Source organism: Asparagus officinalis, chromosome 1 (genome assembly GCF_001876935.1).
Source record: "Asparagus officinalis chromosome 1, Aspof.V1, whole genome shotgun sequence".
NCBI lineage: Eukaryota > Viridiplantae > Streptophyta > Magnoliopsida > Asparagales > Asparagaceae > Asparagus > Asparagus officinalis.
In genome coordinates, this window is record NC_033794.1 from 44,467,205 (window position 1) to 44,492,315 (window position 25,111).

General features: G+C 39.1%; 2 protein-coding genes and 1 pseudogene across 2 annotated transcripts in view; all 3 read right to left on the reverse strand.

The window, feature by feature from the left end:
* LOC109842308 lies at positions 13,017-14,319 on the reverse strand (annotated as a pseudogene).
* On the reverse strand, positions 15,309-15,944 carry LOC109833785. Its single transcript, XM_020401600.1, has one exon. The coding sequence runs from the start codon at positions 15,942-15,944 to the stop codon at positions 15,309-15,311; it is 636 nt and encodes a 211-aa protein (XP_020257189.1).
* Positions 21,784-25,111, reverse strand: part of LOC109823470 (beta-glucuronosyltransferase GlcAT14B-like) — a 4,312-nt gene continuing 984 nt past the window's right edge. Inside the window, exons 2-4 of the mRNA XM_020389756.1 lie at positions 25,108-25,111; positions 24,914-25,031; positions 21,784-22,440 (exon numbers count right to left, since the gene is read on the reverse strand). The exon at positions 25,108-25,111 is cut by the window's right edge and continues 70 nt beyond it. Coding sequence (XP_020245345.1) covers positions 21,941-22,440; positions 24,914-25,031; positions 25,108-25,111 — 622 coding nt within the window. The 3' untranslated portion in view covers positions 21,784-21,940. The remainder of the gene's footprint in view (positions 22,441-24,913; positions 25,032-25,107) is intronic.

Below are 25,111 nucleotides of genomic sequence, written 5' to 3' on the forward strand. Positions count from 1 at the left end.
GTAAATTCATTGATATTCCATCCTAGAAAAGATTATCCCATGTCAAACAGTTTCATCAATCCCATTGATAAGTTAATTGCCAGAATCATAGCTTATAACTTAATCCCTAAGAATGGAAGCTATGATCACTTCTCTCCCAATAAGGTGGCTGTTGTTTATTCTATCTTTGCCAAAATCAAAGTTAATTAGGGCCAAGTCTTTTTCAATATCATGTCTGGCTCCCACACTAAGTTTCTTTCTTTTGGCTCTTTTATCACCAAAATCATCACTCACTTTGGAGTCGACCTCTTAGATGAACCTCGTGTTGAACCTAGTAGTGAATTCTTTGATCGTATAGCTCTTATCAGGATGGGGCTCTTAGAATCTCATCTATCTCATCTCCAGATCTCCACTGCTCCTTCTGGTGGTGCATTTTCATCTCATCCATCTAGTTCTCCTTGTTCATCTAGTGCACCCTCTTCTAGCATCCTTGATTATACAGCTCATCGTATTGATAGTTTAGAAGAGGGAGTGTATGAGCACTTGACTGATTTTGAGCGAAGGTATGAAGAGATTCGTGCTGAAGCTTAGAAATGGCATGGTGAGGTACTTAGGAGGGTTAATAGGTTTGAGAGCAGCCAGGATATAGAATTCATAAGTATTGAGAGTAGGCTTGATGATCTTTTTAGGATGGTGCAGCACTCTCCTTCTCCTCGGGGTCCAGGGACATCAGGTCATTGAAGACAGATTTCATTTGGACTTGTATCTCTTTATTTGGACTATGTTTTTTTATTTTTATTTTGGCTTGTAATTATTTTAAGTTTGAACTATGTAGTTTGGATTGTTTTGGTTTGGTATGAACAATGTATGAGCTCATTATAAATTCCTTTGGTATTTATGCACTTCAGCTTGCATAGCTTTTATGTATATGATTATGTGGTTGGTGCTTTATATTTTTACTCAAATAGCTTTCATACATATATACTTATATATCTCTTGTGTGGCAAATGTATAATCAAATATTTTAGTTTCTTTTAGGCTTTTAAATAGAGGGAGCAATCCCTATTTCTCCTTATACTCACCCATGCTTATAAGTAGGGAGAGCTTTTAGCTCTCTGTCTATTATGTTCCCATTTTGATGTTACATAAGGGTGAGAAAAATATGAGTATATTATGGTTTATATGTTTATTGGTTTTATGAATATATTGAGAAATTGTTTGTCATCATAAAAAGGAAGGAGATTGTTAGGACTCTTGTGGTGAGCCTAATTCTCTAATCTTGTTTTGATGATTTAACAAACAATTTATAATGTGTTTTCTAGTATTTGGTTTTGATTGATTAACCCAGGTTGAATGATTCAAGAGCTATAATGTAAATGGAGCAAATACAAGTAAAGTCAAGATCCACGATCGAGCTTCATATGCATATATATGGTATATTAGTATAGGATGTGTAATTTGTGTATTAATACTTTTAAGCTCAATTATATACGCATACACATTTCTTACTTTCATCACAATTTGGATATTTTTACGTAATTTTTGTATTATTGACTTATGGACAAAATAATCTTTGTATACATCTTATATATAGTCCATAAATCAGTTCAAATTATTTTTATAACTTAGTTTAAGTCATATGTCAAAATCCAGTGTTCATACAAACACGTATGTTTGAGTTTTTGCAAAACGACAAGTTTTCACAAATGGGAAATTCAATTTGAAAAAATTTCTTTTGTAACATGTTTATTTTCATGTTTATAAATATTTTTCCAAGTATTATAATTTTTGAAATTTATTTGATAATTTTTAAAGACGTTTCAAATTCAGCTTTTCAGCAATTTTGTCATATGTTAGTTTTTGGTCGCGCACAAGGCCTTTTGGTCGACCGACTAGAATGAGACTTTTTCAGTATTGCACCTTAGGGTATTTCGGTCGACCGAACATGACCTTCCGGTCGATCGACTAGAACATGATTTTTTAGCCATTTTTTCTCAGGGTTCCTCAGGTTACCGACAACTATGTTTCGATCGACCGCTGGACACCCTTCAGTCAACCGACCAGTGTCATCCGGTCGACTGAACTGATGACCGTTGGAATAACGGCTAGTTTTCTAGATGTTGTTGTTTTGTGATATTTTCATGGTTTTTGGGGCTTTGTTTCTTGATCCTATATATACCCTATACCCATTAACTTATGAACTAATAAAGAAAAATTTAAAACAAGTTTACAAATAAGTTCAAGTTTTTTAAGAGTTTTTAAGCGGTTTTAAGTTTGTTTTGTGAAGAAACTTTCACAAGAGGAGAAGATTTATTCTTTCGTGTTTGAGCTTCAATTCCATCTCGCTCTCTCTCTCTCTCTCTCTTGTTATTTCAGAGAAGTTTTCTCTAAACTCAATTCTAGCTTTACATATTTATTTGTTGATTATTAATTTTATTTAAACTAGATTTTATATTGAGTTTACTTTTTATTATTGTTCATATTGTTTTCACACACACCCATATTTGAGCTTGAGTATTTTTACATATAATACATTTGGGTTATGAGTGTGATTGAGTGAGCTTAATTTCGTTCTCAAATTGTATTGGAGAACAAATCATTTTATTTGTACTTAATTGTTGAGAGTTTACTTTGTAATACACAAGTACACTGCGAGGAGTGTGTGGTGAGAGACAGGATCGATTCCAAGAGGAGTGACGTCGGTAGTAAAGCCTAAAGAGAGATTGTAAATCCGAACACTTGAGGAAGGCGATACGGGCTAGGCCAACACTTAGAGGGTGTGTTGTGTGATTGCATTGTGAGTGTTGTAAACGTTTATTGGTAAGCGTTGAAAATCGATTGTGTAGTATCTTTTGAGATAGTGGAGTTCTCCTTGTGAGTGAGGAGCGGAGACATAGGTCGAGAGTGACCAAACTCCGTTATCACATCGTGTGTTTGCATTGTCTATTTGCGCACTACCTCATTTGCATTTTTGTTCTTGTTTATATCGCCCATTGTTTATATCGCATACCCTAGCTCATATAACTTGTTGTATTTCATACTTGCTAGGATATAAGTTAATAAGTTTTAATTGGCATTAAATCGGATTAGAATAGCATATTCTCTGATTAAATCGGATTATCTTCATCTAGGGTAATTTCAAAAAGGAGGGATATGATTATGTATTTTTTTTAATTATGAATGGTTATCATTTGATTAGTATTACAAAATATCTAGTCATTCAAATTTTCTAATTAGGAATAATTTTAATTTTATGAGGATTCTTAATTAGATGAAGATAATATTAGGTGTTAACATGTCATCTTCTAATAGAATACCAAATATTTAATTATTAGAAATTTCTAGTTATAAATAATTTTAATTTGATGAGAATACTTGATTAGGTGAATATAATATTAGGTGTCAACATATCTTCTGATAGAGAATCTATGACTATTCTTAGATATGATAAATGTCAAGAATTTAGATGACACATGTCAGGTTTTGTAATGTTAAGAAAACTACAGATTTTTCATTATATATAAATGGGTTTTTTAGATATTAGCCCCTTACGTCATAAGTATTTTGATATTAGACTCTTAAATCTTCATATTTTGATATTAGCCCCTCAAATAGCTATGATATGTCGATATGATCCCCTATGGTTAGGTTCATATTTTGATATTGGCCCCTCAACTAGCCATGATGTGTTGATACGAGCCCCTCATATTAACACATGATAGTAACTTGAGGGGCTAATATCAAAATATGGAGATTTAAGGCGCTACTATTAAATTTCTTATGATTAAGGGGCAAATATTAAAAAACCCCTATATAAAAAAGGATTACTATTTAGACTAATATCATAATCAAAATAACCTTTTTGTCCTCAAATCAATTAATAATTTCCCGAACACAACAATTACCAATCAAAAGGGTCATAATGGATTTGTCAACAGCTTCGCAGGAGCAAGTCGAGAGCTAATACCGTGCTGATAAACAATCATAAAAAGCTTGAGAAATATTGATGTAGCTAACTAGCCTAGCTTGATGTTTGACTCATGCAAAACTCACTGACCCGGTTTTCACGGGAAAAAAAAAAGGGAAAAAATTTCCGCGAAAATTACAGTGGCGGAAAAAATCGCCAAAAAAGAAGTTGCGAACCAAAAAAAGGACCGACATAATAGAATCCATGAAAAATAAATCGGTGAGAGTCAAAAGTGTGAGAAGCATTTTGGTCTAAAAACTTTAATCCCCCTAGATGCATAATATCCGAATTAAAGGTTGGGGCAGGGTAAGTTTAGGGTAATACCCAGTAGCCATTTCTTAAAAATAGTTCGGACCAGATAAAAAACAAACATGAAATAAAAAAGTGGGTCTAGTCACTATTGAAAAAACAACTAAACATGACGAACAGTCATATTAGAAGAGATTATGAGTTTAAAAGTAAATGAGGATAAAATTTTGGTTTTATACGTTCATTGGGGTTTGAGTAGAAATCATATCAGAATGCGCAGCATCATGCAGGATGTTCTGAGTCACATGTTTCAATTAATAGGAACAATTTGGTCTTTTCCCCTACCGTTATTTAACGTAAAGAACTCTGCACCATGTGGGGGCTCCGCACTATACGGGGTTTCTGAGAAGATTTTATCAACCGTATCGATATGAAAGTTGTGATGATGACAGAGAGGGTGGATATTCTCCATCTTGGACAAGGTCTAGTCTTATTTCCACCTGCTGTCTGTTTCCTCATGTTTTGTCTGTTCCGAGGAGAGGCAAAGCAGAAAGAAAGAATAGTTAGAGAGAAAAGCGCAGTTCCTCTTAATTTTGTTTTCTTCTGTTTTTTCCCTCTTCTCTTGTTGATTTATTTGTGTTTACCAAGGAACCTAGCCTCAAATCACACAATGAGAAGAAAGGTACGTGGAAAAAACAAGAACAAAAAAGAACATAACCATCCCATAGGAGGGAGATGAGAATTTTTTATTGACAGAATAACTCCAGTAAGTCCAAAAGCAATAGCAATTCTAATCAGTCCTACGTGTACGCTTACATAGTAGGCACAAACTGGACCTCTAGATTTTCTAAGAAAATCTCCTCACCATTGCAAATGAAAGATTAGGATGTTGAAAATTTTTATAATATCAGTAGATTATCCTCGTATTTTATTTTAGAAGTGTTGCGCATCTTTGCGGAAGCGTGCTCGACAACCAAACGAGTCCGCGAGTCACGGGAGAAGATTAACAAATCAAACATGAGTACAATCCAATCCAAAATACGACAAACCAATCGCAAATACAGAGATATATGTGGTTCGGCAATTTGCCTATGTTCACGGGGAGAGGATAGAGAGATTTTACTATTTCGAGAAGAGTACAAAAGTATTACAATCACTCAAACACTCGAACAAACCCTAACCAATGATCTCTCAACTCGCTCACAAGTTCTCCCACTCAAAAGTGTTCAGAATAATCTCTATTCTCTGATTAACCAAACCCTAAAATTGTATTTCAATATATATCAAAACACAAACCAAACCATAACAAGAAATAAAGCCCAAGCCCAAACTCGACTGGCGATCGACCGTGCCAAAGCTCGCGATCGACCGGACAGAATGACAAAGACCAAGAAAATCCATTACAGGGTCGCGGTCGTCCTCACTTGATGCCGCGGTCGGCCTGCCAGAAAGCCGAAAAATACCTTGCAGTTGTGCACGTTTGCAGTCGACCGCACCAAAGCTCGCGGTCGACCAGCAAGCACCCAAATGCCTGTCTGCATCAAATTTTTTGATCTTCTCCAATGTTTTCGTCTTTTCTACAATTCTTCACCTCGGCGAAGTTTTCCCAAAACTGAGCCGACACCAACCAAACCAAACGTCCCACTTGTTGAGTGCAGTATGAAGTTAAACAAATTTACGACAACGGACTCAATCCACAACAAGTCGAGAACCTAAACGAGAATGCGAACAAACTCCAAATGTCGGTATCAACTCACCAAACCGGCTGCATCATAAATGACTACCTACGTACCCCCCTCTCCCAAAGGATCAAGCCGTCTGTTGTTCATCCAAAATGACCATCAACAGCCTCAACAATCACGAATGTGCAACAAGTTTCGACAATGATCAAACTTGTTACTCGAAACCATCTTAGTGAGCATATCCGTCGGATTATCCTTCATGCAGACCTTCATAATCTTCAAATCACCATCTTCAAGAACATCTCGAACAAAGTGATAACGAACGTCAATGTGCTTCGTCCTCCTATGAAAAACCTGATTTTTCACCAAATAAATGACACGCATTCTATGACAATGAATGTTGACGAACCGCTGCGAAATACCATGTTCCTCCAAAAGTCCCCGAAACCAAATAGCCTCCTTCACAGCCTCTGTAATCGCCATATACTCTGCCTCCATCATCGATAAAGCCATCGTAGACTATAACGTGCATCTCCAACACACCGGTGCATGAGTCAAAGTAAACACATATCCCGTAGTAGACTGACGTTTATCCAAATCATCAGCATAATCCGAATCAACATAGCCAATGCACAACTACCCACCTCTAGTGTCTCGCTCAAAACATAAATCAACATTGAGAGTACCTCAAATGTACCTCAAAATCCATCTCACAGCGTCCCAATGACCCACTTTTGGATCATGCATGTATCTCGAAAACATGCTAACCGCTTGTGATAAATCTGGTCTCGTACATACTATCGCGTACATCAAGCTCCCAACTACACTCGCATATGGAGTCTTCGACATCAACTCTCTATCTTCAACTGTCTTCGGTGAAAGGTCAGCTGAAAGTTTCAAATGGGCTCCCAAAGGTACACTAACTTGCTTCATATCCATGCCCACAATTAACCGTTGTAGTACTTTTTTCAAATAAGTCACCTGTGTCAAACAAATTCTGCCCTTCTCTTTGTCTCTGCCGATCTCCTTCCCTAAAATACGTTTTGCCTCACCCAAATCCTTCATCTCAAACTCCTTTGAAAGTTGAATAATCAACTCATCTATAGCGGATCTGGAAATAGAAGAAACCAACATGTCATCAACATAAAGTAACAAATAAATGTACGTACCTTCTTTTAACTTGTGAAAATACACGCAAGGATTAAATTGGCTCAGAGTGTACGAATGACCAATTATAAATCCATCGAATCGCCTATACCACTGTCGAGGAGACTGCTTCAAACTGTATAGCGATTTCTTCAATTTGCAAACCAACTTATCCTTCCCTACTGCTCGGAATCCTAATGGCTGAGTTATATATATTTCTTCATCAAGATCACCATAAAGAAATATCGTCTTTACATCCAAATAATTTAACTCCAAACCATACTATGCCACCAAAGCTAGCAAAATCCGAATCGAAGAGTGCTTCATCACAGGAGAGAAAACCTCGTTATAATCAATACCTTCCTCCTGTACATAGCCCTTCACAACTAATCTAGCCTTGAACCTCAATAGAGTGCCTTCAGTGCCCTCCTTCTTCGTGTATACCCACTTGCAACCAATTTTTTTCCGCCCCTTTGGAAGCTCAACAAGCTTCCATGTATCGTTCTTCTGAAGAAACTCCATCTCCTCCTGCATAGCTACCTGCCACAAATCAGCCTCCGAACTCTGCCCAGCCTCTCTGAAAGTAGTAGGCACCAACTCATCGATACTCTCCACTGGAAATGCATATGTAACTACTGTGTCCGTATACCGTGCTAGCATCCGTATGTCTCTCCTCTGTCTCCGAACCGCAATAGAATCCTGAACCTGAGCCGTCAGTCCCTGATCCTGCACATCTGTACCTGTATCCTCCTCGTCATCACCGTGCTCGCCTGGCATCACCTTAGTCGGTACTCAAATGGATATTGTACCATCTGGATAATGTGGAGTTGCATTGATCTCCACCACCTGCGATATCTCTTCTATCGGGTCGCTCTCCACCTGATAAGAGCTAGGAAGCTTCAAAATATAAGCCTCATCAAACGTGATGTATCTACTCAACAAAATCTTTTTATCAACTGGATCCCGTAGCTTGTATCCCTTGATACCATGCTTGAATCCTACAAATATAGCCTTCCTAGCTCGAGGTTCTAATTAATCTATCTTTACATGATAAAATGCAGGGCACCCAAATACCGTGAGCTGATCATAGTCGTGTGCTGGCTCTCCCGACCACATCTCCATAAGGGTATTCTTCTTAATCGCAGATGAAGGTAGCCTATTAATGAGATGACTCGTATATGATAGTGTCTCAGCCCAAAAGATCTTCTCCAAACCACTCTGCGATAATAAGCATCGGACCTTCTTCAGTAAAGACTGATTCAACCTCTCTGCCACCCCATTCTATTGTGGTGATGACTAATTGTGAAGTGTCTCTCTATGCCCTCGTCTCGACATAGCTGTTGAAAGGGATCTGATGTGTACTCACCGCTGTTATCGGATTACAACGTCTTGATCTTTCTCCCGATCTACAGTTCTAATCTTCTCTTCCACACCACAAATAATTCTAGGACTTCATTCTTATGCTTCATGGTGTACACCCAACAACGCCTAGAATAGTCATCAACATACGTGACGAACCAATGTCTACCACTAAGTGATGTAATCTTGGTAGGACCCTAAACATCTGTGTGCACATAATTCAGGACGCTCCCCGTCCTATGAATGACAGTCCTCAACTTCATCTTCATCTTCTTTCCAAGAATACATTGCTTACAGAACTTAATGTTTCCACTCTTGGCTCCTTTCAATAGCCCCTGCTTGCACAAGGCCTATAGTGAATTTTTTCTGTGTGTCTTACCTTGTAGTGCCAAAGTCTACTCATGTCCGTCTCTAAAATAGTTGAAGCTACTAGGCCAACCTCGGTTCTCCCCTTTATATAATACAAGTTCTGACTGCAGACTCCCTTCATCACCACCAATGATCCCTTAGTAACCTTTGCTACAGCATCCTCAAATGCCACCTTAAATCCCTTTGTCTCCAAAGCTCCAACAAAAATAAGATTCTTCTTCAGCTGATGAACAAATCTCACTTCTTTTAATTCACGGACTACTCCATCGTGCATCCGAATCCTCAAGGTACTTATCCCACAAATACCACAGGATTGGTCATTTCCCATGACAACAACACCCCCATCGAGTCTTTCAAATAATGCAAACCAATCTCGCCTTGGAGTAATATGATAAGTAGCGCTAGAATCAAGCATCCAATCTGATGCATCCAAGTGGTTCACCTCCAGAGTAATTAATAGAGAAAAGCTCGAATCATCTGAATTATCGCCTCTCGTAACGTTCACCTCATTGGTTTTTGGGCCCTTTTTCTTACCATTCTCCTTCTCCTTGAGCTTCGAACAGTCTCTCTTCTGATGTCCATGTTGCTTGCATAACGCACACTGGTTCTTTGCTAACTAGTGATGGCCTCTAGACTTCGACCTGCTCCTATTACCACCTCCCGGATATGGACTTCTACCTCTCGTCGACAAGGTCTCTCCTAAAGTACTAGCATGGGAAGTCTCTTTGTCCTTCCTCCTCAAATCATAGTTCATCAAGGCATTAATAACTTCACTATATGTGATAGAAGATCTCCTGTTCATCAAAGTAAGCATGAACGTATCATACTCCTCATCTGGTAAGGAGCCCAAAAGAATAATAGCATTGTACTCATTCGTAATCTTCTCATCCATATTGGCCAAGTCCGATAACAACTTAGTGTAGTTGTTCACATGAATTGCTAGTGAGGTGCCCCTGGACATATGAAATCTGAACAATCTTCGCAGAAAGTACAAATGATTCTCAATACTCTTCGTAAGGTACTTATTGTTTAGAATCTCTCATATCTTCATTGCAGACGTCACCCTGTACATTGTTCATTCACAAACCAAAATTGATATTGTCGTCATATTTAACCACACTAGTTTATTGTGCAAACCAAATTGGACTATACCCGTTATCTTGCTGCTTTCACCAACTTCTTCATCCATACTCATAAACTCCAAATTGTAGAGAAAAAAAATCAAACTTGATAGAATTTAGAAGTTATCTAACTGAACCCTAGAACGGGTTTCAAATAGATCTCCTAACCACACAAGGAAAGCACAATCTTCAACAACAACCCCAAACACTATCTCCACCGAAGCCTAGAACTCTAAGAACCAAGCTTCCATGATGAATCTTCCTCCACCTAATGCTAAAACCCTAGATCTGAAATCTGAGCTCTGATACCAATTGTTACGCGCCTTTGCAGAAGTATGCTCGACAACCAAATGAGTCCGCGAGTCACGGGAGAAGATTAACAAACCAAACGAGTCCGCGAGTCACAGAAGAAGATTAACAAACCAAACACGAGTGCAATCCAATCCAAAATACGACAAACTAATCGCAAACACAGAGATATATGTGGTTCAGCAATTTGCCTACGTCCACGGGGAGGGGATAGGGAGATTTCACTATTTCGAGGAGAGTACAAAAGGGTTACAATCACTCAAACACTCAAACAAACCCCAACCAATGATCTCTCAACTCGCTCACAAGTTCTTCCTCTCAAAGTGCTCAAAATACTCTCTATTCTCTGATTAACCAAACCCTAAAATCGTGTTACAATATATATCAAAGCACAAACCAAATCAGAACAAGAAATAAAGCTCAGGCCCAAACCCGACTGGCGGTCGACTGCGCTAAAGCTCGTGGTCGACCGGACAGAACGACAAAGACCAAGAAAAGCCATTACAGGGTCCGCGGTCGACCGCACTTAACTCCACGATCCACCAGCTAGAAAATCGAAAAACACCTGTAGTCGTGAACGTTTGCGGTCGACCGCGCCAAAGCTCGTGGTCGACCGGCAAGCACCCAAATGCTTGTCTGCATCAAATTTCCTGATCTTCTCCAATGTTTTGGTCGTTTCTACAATTTGTTTCTACAAGAAGGAACACACAATATTTTGTGGCACAAATACTTATAGAACAAGTACATTTTTTTTCCTTTTATTTTTCTTTTTTTTTTGTGAAAAGAAACAGTACATTTTTTTCATCTGTCAAATACTTGTATAATTGGTAGATATTTTTCATATTCTGGAGGTATATCATTAAGTAAGTAGTTAGTCGCTGAATTTATAAATTATACTGTTCACATGTTTATTTTGATTTATAGGCATAATAAAAAGATATTGATTTGTTGTGTACTGTATATTTTGCAAACGGGCCAGTTGTTGAAGAACTTGAAATGAGATTGATGTAGCCCATTAAACTTTAGGTAAGCTCCCTTCTAAATTAGTTTACACCAAATAGCAAGGTAGCTGCTTGTTGAAACATGAAGCACTAAGATAAGTATTTGGAGTAATCAGCTCTTTGCGCTATCCTTTGATTTGGGCAATTTGATTAGTAAGTTACATTAATGCCATCTAATTGAATTGACTTAGCAACCCAAAATCAGCAAAAGTACCTTCATGTGATGTTCTCCGTTTTCTTTGCTGAGGTGTTCGTTAAAGGGACAGTCTATGGAGTGGCTCACAAACAATATTACAAATTGAAAGATGCTACAACCCTTGAAGTCCTGATTGAACGACTTCACCGCATCAATAATTACTATTACTATATTAAATTATTGAACCAATTTTCTCAGGCAATAAAGAGCTGAGAGCAACCAAAAGGGGAGCAAAAGTAAAAAAAAAAAAAGAAAAAAAAAAGAAAAAGAGATATTCCTTCGTTGGCATAAACAAAATTTTTGTAACGAATTTATTCAACGAGAGTCTGGGTCTCGCTGGATCATGAGAGGTCACTCTGCGACTAACAATGCTTAGAAAATAAACTTTCTGTTGTATATGTATTACAAATGTAAAACTTTTGTGCACGGTATGTGAAGAAGTGGCGAGAGAAGTTCAGGAAATCTGCAGGAATTAGCCAGACAGACTGGCGGTCAACCGCAAGTCAGCGGCGGTCAACCGCGAACATGCACAGGAGAGCAGGAGGCTTTGGAGCTAAAGACAGTCGACTGTGACGGGCGACCGCGCGGATCCTACCGCGCGGATCCTATAGGCAATTTAACTCTCGGGAATTGGTTCGGTCGATCGCCGCGGTCGACTGTGGGTTTCCTGTAATCGATTTATTCTCTGTCGGGGGTGTTCGGTCGACCGTCGTGGTCGACCGTCGCGGTCGACCGTGATACCTGCACGGTCAATCGTCACGGTCGACCGCATAGCGGGTTTGCAGTTGGGTCAGTTATTTGACCCGGTTCATTTTGGAACTGATATATAACTCTAATCCTGATTAGTTAGGGTTAAGTAATAATGTTTTTGAGCAGTCTTTAGGAGAGGATTGATGCATCCAATTGTGGAAGATTTATGAGAAATCTAGAGCTTTGTTTTAGGGTTTGATAGGTGAGATTTGTAACTCTATTTGTATTCTCTTAATTTCTAATAGTAAGAACTCCCCCCTCCTTGCCTCGTGGACGTAGGCAACTTGCCGAACCATGTTAAACTCGTTGTCTTGCTGTGGTATTGTGTTTGGTTTATTAGTTGTGATTTATCTCTTGTTCTTGTTCGTGTCGCTTTGAGGCTTTCGCCGCGCACAACAATTGATATCAGAGCTTCAGGCTTGTTCAAAGGATTCGATGAAGAATTCTTATCTGAAGAGTTAGATCGATAATATGAGAGAAGCAAGCACATCAGGTTTGTCTTCCCCTGCCACATCACTTTATTCTCCCACCACATAATTCAATAATACACATTTCCCTATCAACTCTGCAGCAGCTAGTTTTTCATAAACATTTTTACTTTATTTGGGACCCACCAATACCACATCACACCAACATATACCCCACCATATTTATTCACTCATCTTTCTTATTTCATATATTAATTATTATTAGTATTACAACTAATATATTTATAATTATAGTTTTAGAAAAATTCATTATTCAATAATTAATATATAATATTTACATAAATTTTTTAATTTTAATTTTTAATATTATTTTTAAATTGACATAAAATAACACACAATTTTATTAAGCACACGAAAAACCAAACATACAAATTATTGATAACATAAAAGAAAACACGCGAGCAATTGGTAAATCTAGTCGAGAGTTGTTCCAAATTTTTGCCAAATGTGTTCGACAAGATCTTTCTTCAACTGAATATGTTGAGCCCTATCACGTAGTTCAGTTCTAGTATGAATATTTGATTCTGATCTTCCTTGAACGTGCACTTGGAACTTGGGCAACACTTCTGTATGAACATTGAAAGAGGAGCTAGAGCTAGAGCCAGAATTGTTAGATGGTTCGAAGTCGAGATTTTCCTAGTTCCGTGAATACGTATCTCGCTCATCCTCGACTATCATGTTATGTAAAATAATGCATGCACTCATTATTTTTCCTAAGACATCAAGATCCCACATTCTAGCTGGTTGGCGAACAATAGAGAACCGTGCTTGGAGAACCCCGAATGCACGTTCCACATCCTTCCTGCATGATTCTTGTTGTTTGGCAAATAATTGTTGCTTGTTGCCGTGGGGCATTTGAATTGACTGGACGAAGACGGGCCATTTAGGATAGATTCCATCAGCTAGATAGTATGCAAGATTGTATTGTCGCCCATTCACGGTGAAGTTTACCTGTGGCGCTTCACCGGACTCAATGTCGTCAAAAACTGGCGACCTATCTAGTACATTTATGTCGTTCAATGTACCAGGCAAGCCAAAAAAAGCATGCCATATCCACAAATCATATGACGCAACCGCCTCGAGAATGACTGGTTGCTGTTCCCTTGTGTCCACTAGTAAACTGCCCTTGCCAAGCCTTTGGACAATTCTTCCATTGCCAGTGCATGCAATCGATACTTCCAATCATCCCGGGGAAACCACGCTCCTGACCAACATGGAGCAACCTCTGCAAGTCTTCAACATTTGGTCGTCTTAAGTATTCATTTTCAAACAAGGCTATTACCCCTTCACAAAACTTACGAGTACACTCGATTGCAGTGGATTCCCCTATCTTCACGTACTCATCACAAGCATCTGCTGGGACTCCATATGCGAGCATGCGTATGGCAGCCGTACACTTCTGGATAGGCGTTAACCCAAGCTTGCCCGCATTATTGCGCCGTTGTGTGAAGTAATCGTCGTAATTTGATATAGAGTCCACAATTCGTAGAAAGAGAGGCCTTTTCATTCGATACCTGCGTCGGAATTGTGCATCAGTGTAAGTGCACGATTCGGCAAAGTAGTCTGCCATGAGCCTCTCGTGCGCTGCATGATGATCTCTGTATATGGATTTTCTCTTATGTGTTTTTTCATTTCTCCTTTGCAACTCTTCTAGTAGTTCTTGCTGCCTCTCAAGTATTTTGTCTTCCAACTCCCATTGTCGTTTGAAGAACTCACTTAGGATTGGATCCATTTGATGATATGAAGAACAAAATGTTGATAGGTATACTTATGATGTGTATTTGGTCAGGTTTTATAATGAATGGTATGTGCTCAAATAATTGACTTGACGAGGGCATGCATTTGCAGAACAAGTGTTGTCACACATGCATTACCACTGCCAAGTGTTGTCACTCATGCATTCCCTACTTGTCCAAGTGTTGGTCACACATGCATACCACTGCCCAAGTGTTGTCATTCAATGCAATAGTAGAGCCATGTGTAGTAGCGGCATGCAAGTTGCGAGGTGTTGTCATTTCATCTTGATTTTTGTGCAGGATAGTTCTGTCTCATTTTGTACCTTGTTGTGCGTGTGTAGTCATTTCACTTATTGATTAATTTTGAAGGGTCTGTCATGTTCAATCGCGCATTTATTCAAACGAAAACATAAATTTTTATTGAAACATTAAAATGGCCTATTACAAAACACTACCAACGACCTCCGAGGTTGAACACCACCGTTAACACAAAACACTTAAACAAGAAAACACAACAAGCAGTAACACGATGATCTTTATTTGCCAAATAGATCCTTCCTCAACATATTTCAATAATTCCTTCTTCTTCCATCGTCTCGATCTGGCGTTTGTTTTCTCAATTAACAAATAACTCTCACTATTCTTGGCACCGGGAGCGAGGGCCATTCATATGCCTCAACAGATATTTGCTCTCTTCTTCCATAGGCCATCATCATGAGGTAACTAGAGGGATAACTCCTCGTCAAGAACAACCTTCGATTCCTTGAACTGGAGATTTACTAAGCAGAAGCTCTAGCTTTCTTCTTTTGCAGCATCCTTCCTCCGGACGTATAACATGTAGCGAACAGATTCCCACGTCATCGCACTACTCTTTCTTTGGATCCGACTACTTCCCGAGTTCATTTTAACCCGATGGATATATTGCGCCGTTGATTTCGAACAAGCTTCCATTAGCCTCAACCAAATGCCGAATTTCCCATTGTATTTCTCCGAATACAACTCCACAGCCTTGTCGTATATAGTTTATCATCGGACCAAACACTTTTCCTCTCCCTTACACGCCATCGAGCACTGTAACAACCAACAAAACCGCAAATCTTTTTGTTGATGTCACGGTGATGACTTTGACACTTTGATATGGTCCTCACTTTTCCACTTGTTGAGTTCTCATTAACGTAGTCTGTAACTTTACCCCAGAAAGTCTCACCCTTTTGGTTGTTCCCCAATTCACTGTCGTTACTAAAGTGAAAGTAACCAGTGAGTAGAACTTTGTTGTCTTCGGTGCTCCAACTATCATAACTTGATCTCTTGGTTGATTGCTGGGTTGGAGCTAGAAAACTATGGGGTGTATCCCCATCAACATTTTCAAGAGAGATCTGGGTGGAAAATTCCGGGATATCAGTCGATCCACTACTAAAACGGGGTGTAAGAGGCTCCGTAGGCGGACCAGCGGTTGGAAAGTTCATGGTGGACGGAGCATAGCTGTTTCCAGGAAATGGTTGATACCCATAGGCCATATAAGGAGCATTATACGGGTATTGCATGCCCATATTTTGAGGCATCATATACGGCATCTGAAAATTGGCCTGCATCCCCGTATTCTGAGTATTTTCAGGGCGTTGCATGTTAGAATTTTGAGGAAGATTAGGAAAATTGTAACCTGAGGGGAAATTGTAGTTTTGGGAAGGATCCATGAAGTTTGAAGGTTGCAAAAAAGCTTGACAATGGAGAAGAAACTAGAGAGAAATGCAAAAAAGAGGAAATAAAGGGTGTAAAATCGTAGATTTTTTCTGGTGTCCAAATGACACAAACTTAGTCTCTATTTATAGATCTTGAAAAATTAGGAATAATGATATAAAAAAAATTAATTCGAATTATTTATGCTCCAAATCTGTAATTTAAAGATTAGGTGAAAACAAAATAAAGGGGGTCCAATGAAAAGAGGGCACGTTGCCCATTGTATTAGGTGAATATTTGATTTTGTTTTTTTTATGTAGCTTGTGGGACCCATTCTTTGCTTTTCATGAAATTTCACCGAAGGGAAAATTTTCCCCATCTGCACAAGTAGCGAATTTTCCCTACCCTCTTCCCTAGCTGCTGCATGCAAAAATTGTCACTTTCCCTTCCTGCTGCACATAGTCTTACGAAGGTGATACAAAGTCTGAGTATTAATAATACGAAGATTGATGTTCCGAAGTTCGACGGCAAGATTAATTTCGGATTGTGGAGGTGTCAGGTAATGGACGCCTTGGATGCACAGAATTTGGAGGAGACTCTTGAGTTATAAGAGAAACCCGAAGACATGGAGGATAAGGTTTGGAAGAAGATGAATACTAGAGTTTGTGGAGTTATTTGGTCATGCTTGACACCGGATCTTATTTATGGTGTTATGAACGAGACGTTGGTGAAGAAAATGTGGGAAACACTCAATGAGAAGTATCTTACTAAGAGCATTGAGAATCAGCTTCACTAGAAGAAGAGGTTTTATCAGTTCAAGATGAATAGGGTAGTTTCCATCAGACAGCATGTCAACAATTTCACAAAGCTACTTTCAGATATGGTCAATGTGGATATCATGGTTAAGGATGAAGACAAGGCGATGTCACTTTTGTGCTCGTTGCCGAAAGATGATTATGGTACGTTCGTTCTAACTATGATCAATGGAAGAACTACTGTTAGCTATAAGGAGGTGACCTCAGCTTTGGTGAATTATTAGTTAAGGAAGAGTGATGGTAAACCCTCCGAGAAGGCATCGGGAGATGCATTAGCTATTCGAGGCCGAGATCCAAACCGCTGCCAGTTCAACCGCTCAAAGTCAAAGAATATGAGTACCTATAAGAGTGTTGGTAGAAACCAATATTAGTATTGTAAAGAAGAAGGACATTGGAAGATTGACTGCCCAAAGTAGAAGGAAAAAGCCAGGAAGAACAAAGGAAAAGCTGTACAAGTTTCAGAAGTAAATATTGTAAAAGCTATTGATGAGCATTCAGATTCAGATTCTTCGGGCTATTCGTGTCCAGCACTACTGTCGGTTTGCTATGCTGATTCCACGGAGTGGATGATGGATTCCGGAGCTACATATCATATTTTCCCTTGGAGGGATTGGTTCTCCAGCTTTGAGGAGTTGGAAAGAGGGGATATCGTGCTTATGGGTAATGACCACATATACCCTATTGGTGGTATTGGTTCAGTCCGGATTAGGATGCATGACGGAGTGATTAGGAAGTTGAAGGAAGTGAGGTTCGTGCCGTAGTTGACGAAGAACATCATTTCTCTTGGGACTTTGGATGCAGCTCGATATAAAGTTATCTTAGAGGATGCTACAGTGAAGATCACGAAGGGTTCCATGGTAGTGATACGAGGTGTCAGAGAAAATAACCTATAGTATTTGAAGGGTAAGATAGTTACAGGGGGTCTGGCAGCTTCTATCACTACAGAGGAGGACACTACAACTTTATGACACATGAGACTTGAACACACAGGTGATAAGCCCCTACAGTCATTGGTAAAACAGGGGCTATTAAAAGGTGCTAAGACCTGCAAGATGGAGCTATGTGAGCATTGTGTACTTGGGAAGAAAACTACAGTGAAGTTTAGCACCGCTGTTCACAACACCCGAGGTACATTGGATTATATTCACACAGATGTTTGGGGTCCTTCCCAAAATACATCTCTTAGTGGGGCCAATTATTTAATCACTTTCATTGATGATTATTTCAGGAGGAATTGGGTATACCCTATGAAGCATAAACATCAGGTCCTGGATATTTTTGTGGAGTAGAAAAAGAAAGTGGAGCTGCAGGCAGGTAGAAAGGTGAAGACTCTACATTCAGATAACGGTGGAGAGTACAAGAGTGATCCATTTCTGTAGTTTTGTCAGGATCACGACATTAGAAGATACTTCACAGTTCGAGAGACACTGTAACAGCACAGGGTGGTTGAAATATTAAACCATACATTGCTAGAGAAGGTGCGATGTATGATGACACAGAGTGGATTGCCTTGATCATTTTGGACCGAGACGTTGGTTTATGCGAGCTATCTCGTAAATAGATTGCCATGCACTGCGATAGAGGGAAGACTCCTTTGGAGCGTTGGTTTGGTTCGGTGGCTAGTGACCATGAGTCGATTCGGATATTTGGGTGTCCAGCTTATTACCATGTCAATGATGGTAAACTAAATCCGAGGGCGAGAATAGCTGTCTTTGTGGGATTTAGAGATGGAGTTAAATGCTTCAAGTTATGGGATCCACAGGACAAGAAGATAGTTATTAGCTGAGATATCACATACGATAAGGTGTACATGATGAGGCCTTGAGTGCCTCAGCAGGTGGAGGGAGACCAGACAGTTGAGATATCACAGCAGATGAAGGATGATATGAATCCACCTACTCCAGATAGCATTGTATCCATCGAGGCTCCTACAGAGGTGATACTGGGAGGAGAGGAGATGATAGCCGGGCAGATAGAGGATACAGTGGATGGTAAGAATCAGGAGCAGGGTTATGTTCAGGGATCCATTGCAGCAGATAGACCGAGGAGGGTGATTCGTCGGCCAGCTAGGTATAATGATGTCATGGTCGCATATGCATTATCAGTAGAGGTCGTTGATGATATGGTTCCATCCACATTCAGGGAGGCAGAGTCTAGCCCTGATTCGATCAGGTGGAGGGAAGCTATGGAGGAGGAGATACGATCTCTTCAGAAGAACGACACTTGGGAACTTGCAAAGCTACCTAAGGGTAAGAAAGCTATTGGTTGAAAGTGAGTACATGCGAAGAAGGAGAGATCTTCTATTGGGGACATTCAGTTCAAAGCCAGATTGGTTGCCAAGGGATATGCATAGCTTGAGGGAATTGATTACAACGAGGTATTTTCACCCGTTGTGAAGCATTCGTCGATTTGGATTTTATTGGCGTTGGTGGCACAGTTGGATTTGGATTTGGTCCAAATGGATGTAAAGACAGCCTTTCTACACGAAGATTTAGATGAGGAGATCTACATGACATAACCCTTAGGATTCAAAGCTGCAGGAATAGAAGAATTAGTTTGCAAGCTGAAAAGTCTCTTTATGGTTTGAAGCAATCACCGAGACAGTGGTATAAGAGATTCGACAGCTTCATGATTGGCCATGGGTACACGAGGAGCCCATATGACCCATGTATTTACATGCATAAGCTATAGGATGGTGAGCATATATATTTACTTTTATATATTGACGATATGCTTATTGCTTCCAAGAATTCTTCGGCTATTCGAAAGTTAAAAGAGGAGCTGTAATCCGAGTTTGAGATGAAGGATCTTGGAGAAGCAAAGAAGATATTGGGTATGGAGATCAAGAGAAACATGGTGAAGGGGAGTTTGAAGCTTACACAGAAGAGCTATTTGCAGAAGATGTTAAAGAAATTCATCTTTGAGGGCAATGCAAAAGTAGTTAGCATACCATTGTCTCTCCACTTCAAGATTTCAACGTTGATGTCGCCTGTTTCAGTTGAGGACAGAGATTATATGTCGAAGGTCTCATATGCTAGTGCAGTAGGTAGCTTGATGTATGCGATGGTATGTACCAGGCCAGATTTGTCACAGGCCATGAGCATGGTATCGAGATACATGCACGACCCCAGGAAGGGTCATTGGGAGGTCGTGAAGTGGATTCTACGGTATGTTAGAGGCACCGTGGATGTTGGTTTGGTATTCCAGAAGGATGAGAAGAATGAGCAGGATTGTATTGGTTATGTGGATTCAGATTATGCTAAAGATCTTGATAAGCGCCTGTCTACTTTAGGTTATGTGTTTACATTAGCAGGTACACCGGTATGTTAGCGATGTACGCTTCAGTCCACAGTGGCTCTCTATACTACAGAGGCGGAGTATATGACGGTGACTGAGGCTGTTAAGGAGGCTTTGTGGCTACAGGGATTATTGGATGACTTGGGGATCGCATAGGAGACCATTCGGGTATTTTGTGATAGCATGTCGACTATCTATTTGGTGAAGAACCAGGTTTATCATGCGCGCACGAAGCACATCGATGTTAGATTCAATTTTGTTCGTGATGTTTTGGATGATAGAGACGTCATATTAGATAAGGTCCACACGAACGACAACCCTACAGATATGATGACCAAAGTTGTTTTAGGTGTGAAATTTAGTCATTGTTTGAAGCTTTTGTACACTCTTCAGTGTTGAGACCTTTGGAGGCCATTTGGGTGAACTACGTTCGGCTTGATTCCTTGGGCAAGAGGATACGTAGGCAGTCTTTCGATACAACCGGTTTGATTCAGATGGGGGAAATCGTTTCAGCTCACGTTTGGCTTCTCGACTTGTTGTGGATTAAGTTCGTTGTCGTGGGGTGTTTCCACAACGTCCTGGATGCAACGAGTGGGACATTTGGATGATTTGGTGTCGGCTCAGTTTTGGTAGAAACATTCCCCGATGTGGAGAATTGAAGAAGTGGCGAGAGAAGTTCAGGGAATTAGCCAGGCAGACTGGCGGTCGACCACGAGTCAGCGGCGGTCGACAGCGAAAGCAGGAGGCTCTGGAGCTGAAGGCGGACGACCGTGACGGTCGACCGCACGGACGCTGCAGGTGATTTAACTCTCGGGAATTGGTTCAGTCGACCTCCGCGGTCGACTGTGGATTTCCTATAATCGATTTATTCTCTGTCGGGGGTGTTCGGTCGACTGTCGCGGTCGACCGTGATACCTGCACGGTCAACCGTCACGGTCGACCGCGTAGCGGGTTTGCAGTTAGATCAGTTATTTGACCCGGTTCGTTTTGGAGCTGATATATAACTCTAATCCTGATTAGTTAGGATTAAGTAAGGACGTTTTTGAGCAGTCTTTGGGAGAGGATTGCTGCTTCCAATTATGGGAGATTTGTGAGAGATCTAGAGCTTTGTTTTAGGGTTTAATCGGTGAGATTTGTAACTCTATTTGTATTCTCTTGATTTCTAATAGTAAGAACTCCCCCTCATTGCCTCGTTGACGTAGGCAACTTGCCAAACCACGTTAAACTCATTGTCTTGCTGTGATATTATGTTTGGCTTATTAGTTGTGATTTATCTCTTGTTCTTGTTCGTGTCGCTTTGAGGCTTCCGCCGCACACAACAGTATGATCATTGGTTTTAGTTCCTAGGAATTCTAGGGTCTATGATAGAGGCCGTTATCTAAACCAACATATGTGGAGGTCCCTGCTACTTATGGAAGTATAATTTCTAAATGAACAATTTCATTTAGAAATTTTCTGAATCAGCAGCTAAATATATGAAACTAGTACAATTTGATGATAGGATTGATGCATTGTGCATAATCTGAAATCAGCAAAATTGTGCAATATATGGCCAGTGTTGTCTAAGTGATGTAGCTGTCATTGTCTCGATCCTTTTGTTTTCCTTTCTGTAAATGTTGTGATTATAGTTCAATTGCACATGTAAATATTCAAATCATGTTTAAACCTTAAAACATCCTTTCCCCCTTCCTAAATCTTTTATGATGCTACCAATCAATACAAATCTCCTTCAACCCCCTCTCCCTCTAACTTCACCTATAACCTACCGTCTACAATGCTGAAACCCCAAATCCTAGTTTTTATTTACATTGGTTCTGAGAAAAAACTTTAGACCTAACTATCCTATCGATGAGCCTGTCAAGCCTCTTAGCACCCGGCCCAGGCCTAATTCTATCGATTTCCTTAACCAATTCACACCCCTTATCCTTATCACACCAACCTCCAGGCACAAAACTACCATTAGTCCTCCCCAAGAGCTCGGAATCGATCATATTGAGCACTGGATCATCACGGTTGAATTTACGTGCAAATGGCACATTACTGCTCACCATTTTCGATGCATCTTCGAGGGTTAGTGTGCGAGGGTGCTGCTTCGGGGGATTGTCCCAGGAAATGTAGTGGAGGTCATGGTTGACTGCGGTGGTGGAGAATTCGGGGGAGTTGCAGATGACAGTTTGGAAGTAGCCTTCGGGGGTTGAGATAAAGTTGGCGTAGTACATTAGAAGTGTTCGAGGGAGGTTGTCGTATCCCCAGATGCAGTATTCTACAAAGTCTCGGGATAGCATCATCCATGCCGAGCCTGATGGGAAAACGAACGATTGTTACCTCTGAATTTGCAATCTATTGACTCTATTGTTGTAGATAATATCAATAGAAAATGCTTACGATCGAAGCAACAACCAACATCTATTTAGAATTTATAATATGAATTTAGTGAAGGGTTAATTGCACATATTCATGTTTTTAATTTACTATCCCTGTAGTGTGTTAAATCTTTTTGGCTGTTTCATCCTTAGACTAACTAATGTTATCTAGAGGCAATATCTACCAAAATTCTCCATGGGTAAACGAGTAAAAAAATTTAACCTAGGGGATCTATCTGCGACAATGAAAGTACAGAGGAAGTATGCGCAAAAGTGAAACTACAAGAGGTATATATACCTTTTAATGAAATCAATAACTATTTTTTATTTAGCAAGAGCAAGAGGGGATAAAAAATGATCTGCCTAATTCTTCATTAGGAAGAATGCCAAACATATACAGGTGTGCTTATTATGACCTCTAGTAAAAATACACGATAGATCTAAAGTGTGTGTGGCCAAAATATTTAACAATACAAATTTATGTGTTTTTTCTTTTGAAGTAGATGATATTTAAGCTAGTAACGATCATAACCAAGGTTCTGATATCCTGAGGTTTACCTATTTCTCTGTAGCTAGAGCCATGGGCACAAGTTTGGTGTTCAGTAATATTTTTTCGAGGGTCAAAACTTCAAAATTCTTGAGAGTGGAGAGAACTGGACATTGTTCTATAATAAGTCTATTAAGTCAAGTTTATTAGTGTTCTCCAATACCTTTTTTGTTGTGGTGTCACAGGTACAAGTATGATCATAATTCAATATCAGAAATAGATATCCCAAAGCAATAAATTATTTTTTATTTTGAAGAGATCTATGATTTGTGTTTGGCTATGAGATATGAGATCTCGATGCAAGATGCAGTATAGAGTCGAAATACAGGGTGGGTAAATTTTGATGAATATTTTGTAAGTTCCAAAAAAACTTGCTATCATGGTTAATCATTGGATAATTTGATAAAAATATAATCTTAGAAGACAATATGCAAATGGACAGAGATATGTAAATCATTACGCTGCATACTATTCGTGAATTCATCGAGAGATCAGTCAATGTTTTGTTCTCAGTCTTATATAGTTTGTAGGGAAGAATGAAAACAAGATTCGTTCATTTGATTATTACAGGAAGGAGAGAGGATATTTCATAATTTTGTTTGATTGTATAATATAATTACACTCTAGATCTATCAGCAATATCAAATTTGTGGATTCTAGAGATTTGCTTCAGTCCCTATATAATTACAGTCTAGATCCATCAACAATATCAAATTTGTGGATTCTAGAGATTGCTTCGGTCCCTTGGTAATAGGTCTAATTGTAACATGTATTTTCCTATTTCTCGGCAATTTTCTATTAGATTCTTCTTTGTATGGTAGAAGACAACCACAAGAGGATTAACAGTGAAGATAATGTCAGGGCTTGTGCCAGAATTACAAATAGGCCAGTGAAGATGACAAGGATATGAAAATATAATACTGAAATATATCTGTTATAAAATATGAACAGCTGTAACCTACCTTGATATTAAAAATTGAATTAGATAATTTGCAAATCATTTATGAAACCCTTTCCTGTATTCATGCTTAACTCTGATTGTTCCCTTATTCATGCACTCAAAATTTTATTTTTTGCTCATTATCGATAGTTCAGCTAAATGCATTCAAATAAAGGGCAATGTAGATGGTTAAAAATCAAGAAATAGATTGTTATCATGAAAAGTGAATGATTTCAACTTTGTAGAAAGTTGAAGTATTATTTTTCCCAATATGGAACATAACCCAACTCTTTATTCATGAGACTAAAATGTTGACTTGCTACCATTAAAAGAAAGAGTTCGTCAATTATAAGAAACTTACTTTAGACTTAACCTGTATCTTGAACTTAATGCTTCCTAATGTAATGCCTCATTCACCCACTAGACGACACATAAAGGTGTAAAAGTCAAAAGAGGTATACAGTTTTGGTTCGTATCTTATAGGGTCTAATTTTTATAGCTCAGCTGATGAAGCCTTTGTCAGCAAAGAAGTGAACATGAATAGTACTCTGTGATAATTACATTACATTAAATTACTGGCGTAAGCTTTACTCTAATCATAAACAGCAACAAATATTAGTCAAATATAATTAAAATTGGAGCAGCCAGAGATTTATCAAGTCTTGGTTTGTTCCACTAAGTTAGGTAGTAGACTTTGAATGTTTCTACCATTCTATGTGGAATTAGAAATAAATGTCAGGGTTAATGCAAAATGTTGCATTCTTTATATTCTGAAAATTTTTTGGGACCCACAGCAACCAAGTTCTTAAGAGGGCAAACGTTTAATTCTGTCAATCTCAGATATCTCGTATTGAATTTCTCAAACATTAAATTCTTATTAATGAATCTATAACTTCAAGCAAATTAAAGAGCAGTATTTTACCTGTAAACAGCTTAAATGCAGTAGGCAATTCCCTTCTCTGAGTAACCCAGAACACATCAGATTTCTTTGACATATACAGTCCAGGATCAATTATCAATGGCTTTGCTCTGTGACCCCTGTAATCAAAATCAAAATTAGGCAGAACCCATTAAAATTCACACATCATCAACAAAACCCCAAATGAGAATTTTCATCAAA